The 519-nt window shown below is 35.3% G+C and overlaps 1 protein-coding gene across 1 annotated transcript in view; it reads right to left on the reverse strand.

The window, feature by feature from the left end:
* Window positions 1-335: 335 nt before the first annotated feature.
* LOC119593752 (cuticle protein AM1159-like) overlaps window positions 336-519 on the reverse strand; it is a 1,002-nt gene continuing 818 nt past the window's right edge. Inside the window, exon 3 of the mRNA XM_037942764.1 lies at window positions 336-519. This exon is cut by the window's right edge and continues 107 nt beyond it. Coding sequence (XP_037798692.1) covers window positions 461-519 — 59 coding nt within the window. The 3' untranslated portion in view covers window positions 336-460.

Below are 519 nucleotides of genomic sequence, written 5' to 3' on the forward strand. Positions count from 1 at the left end.
AATCTTTCTGCTCGTATATCACTCTGCGTGTCTTTTTGGTGACTATTTTCTGCCTGTTTCTCCTCCCCTTTTTTCTTTTTTATTATGTACATATGTGTTTTCATTTTCACTTATTAAATGTAAGAGATTTATATATATTTTACTGTCATATAGACCTTTCTGAAACTTACTGAATGCTGTTTGGGAAAACAATAGCTGCTGGCAACTTTTCCCAATTGTTTGCCATAACTATTGTGTGAGGAATTACGTTTGCGAGTATTTCACTTGAAAGTCTAAAGTTTTAAGTAAATACCAGTCGAAATATTGCGTTTTGAGGGTTGTTCATGATTGCACACTCTTCATATACTGCTCATTTTATTAAAATATTTTTTTTGAAGAAGCAAACAGTCCTGCTGCTAACAGTATTTACAGAGTCATTATACGGTGATATGAAAAGTTTCAGAAATATAGGATCTCTACTTTAGAAGGTGACACCACGGGCGCGCTGTTCTTCGGCAAATCGGATCTGCTCGATGGCGT

This window comes from Penaeus monodon, chromosome 32, assembly GCF_015228065.2.
Source record: "Penaeus monodon isolate SGIC_2016 chromosome 32, NSTDA_Pmon_1, whole genome shotgun sequence".
In the NCBI taxonomy this organism is placed as follows: Eukaryota; Metazoa; Arthropoda; class Malacostraca; order Decapoda; family Penaeidae; genus Penaeus; species Penaeus monodon.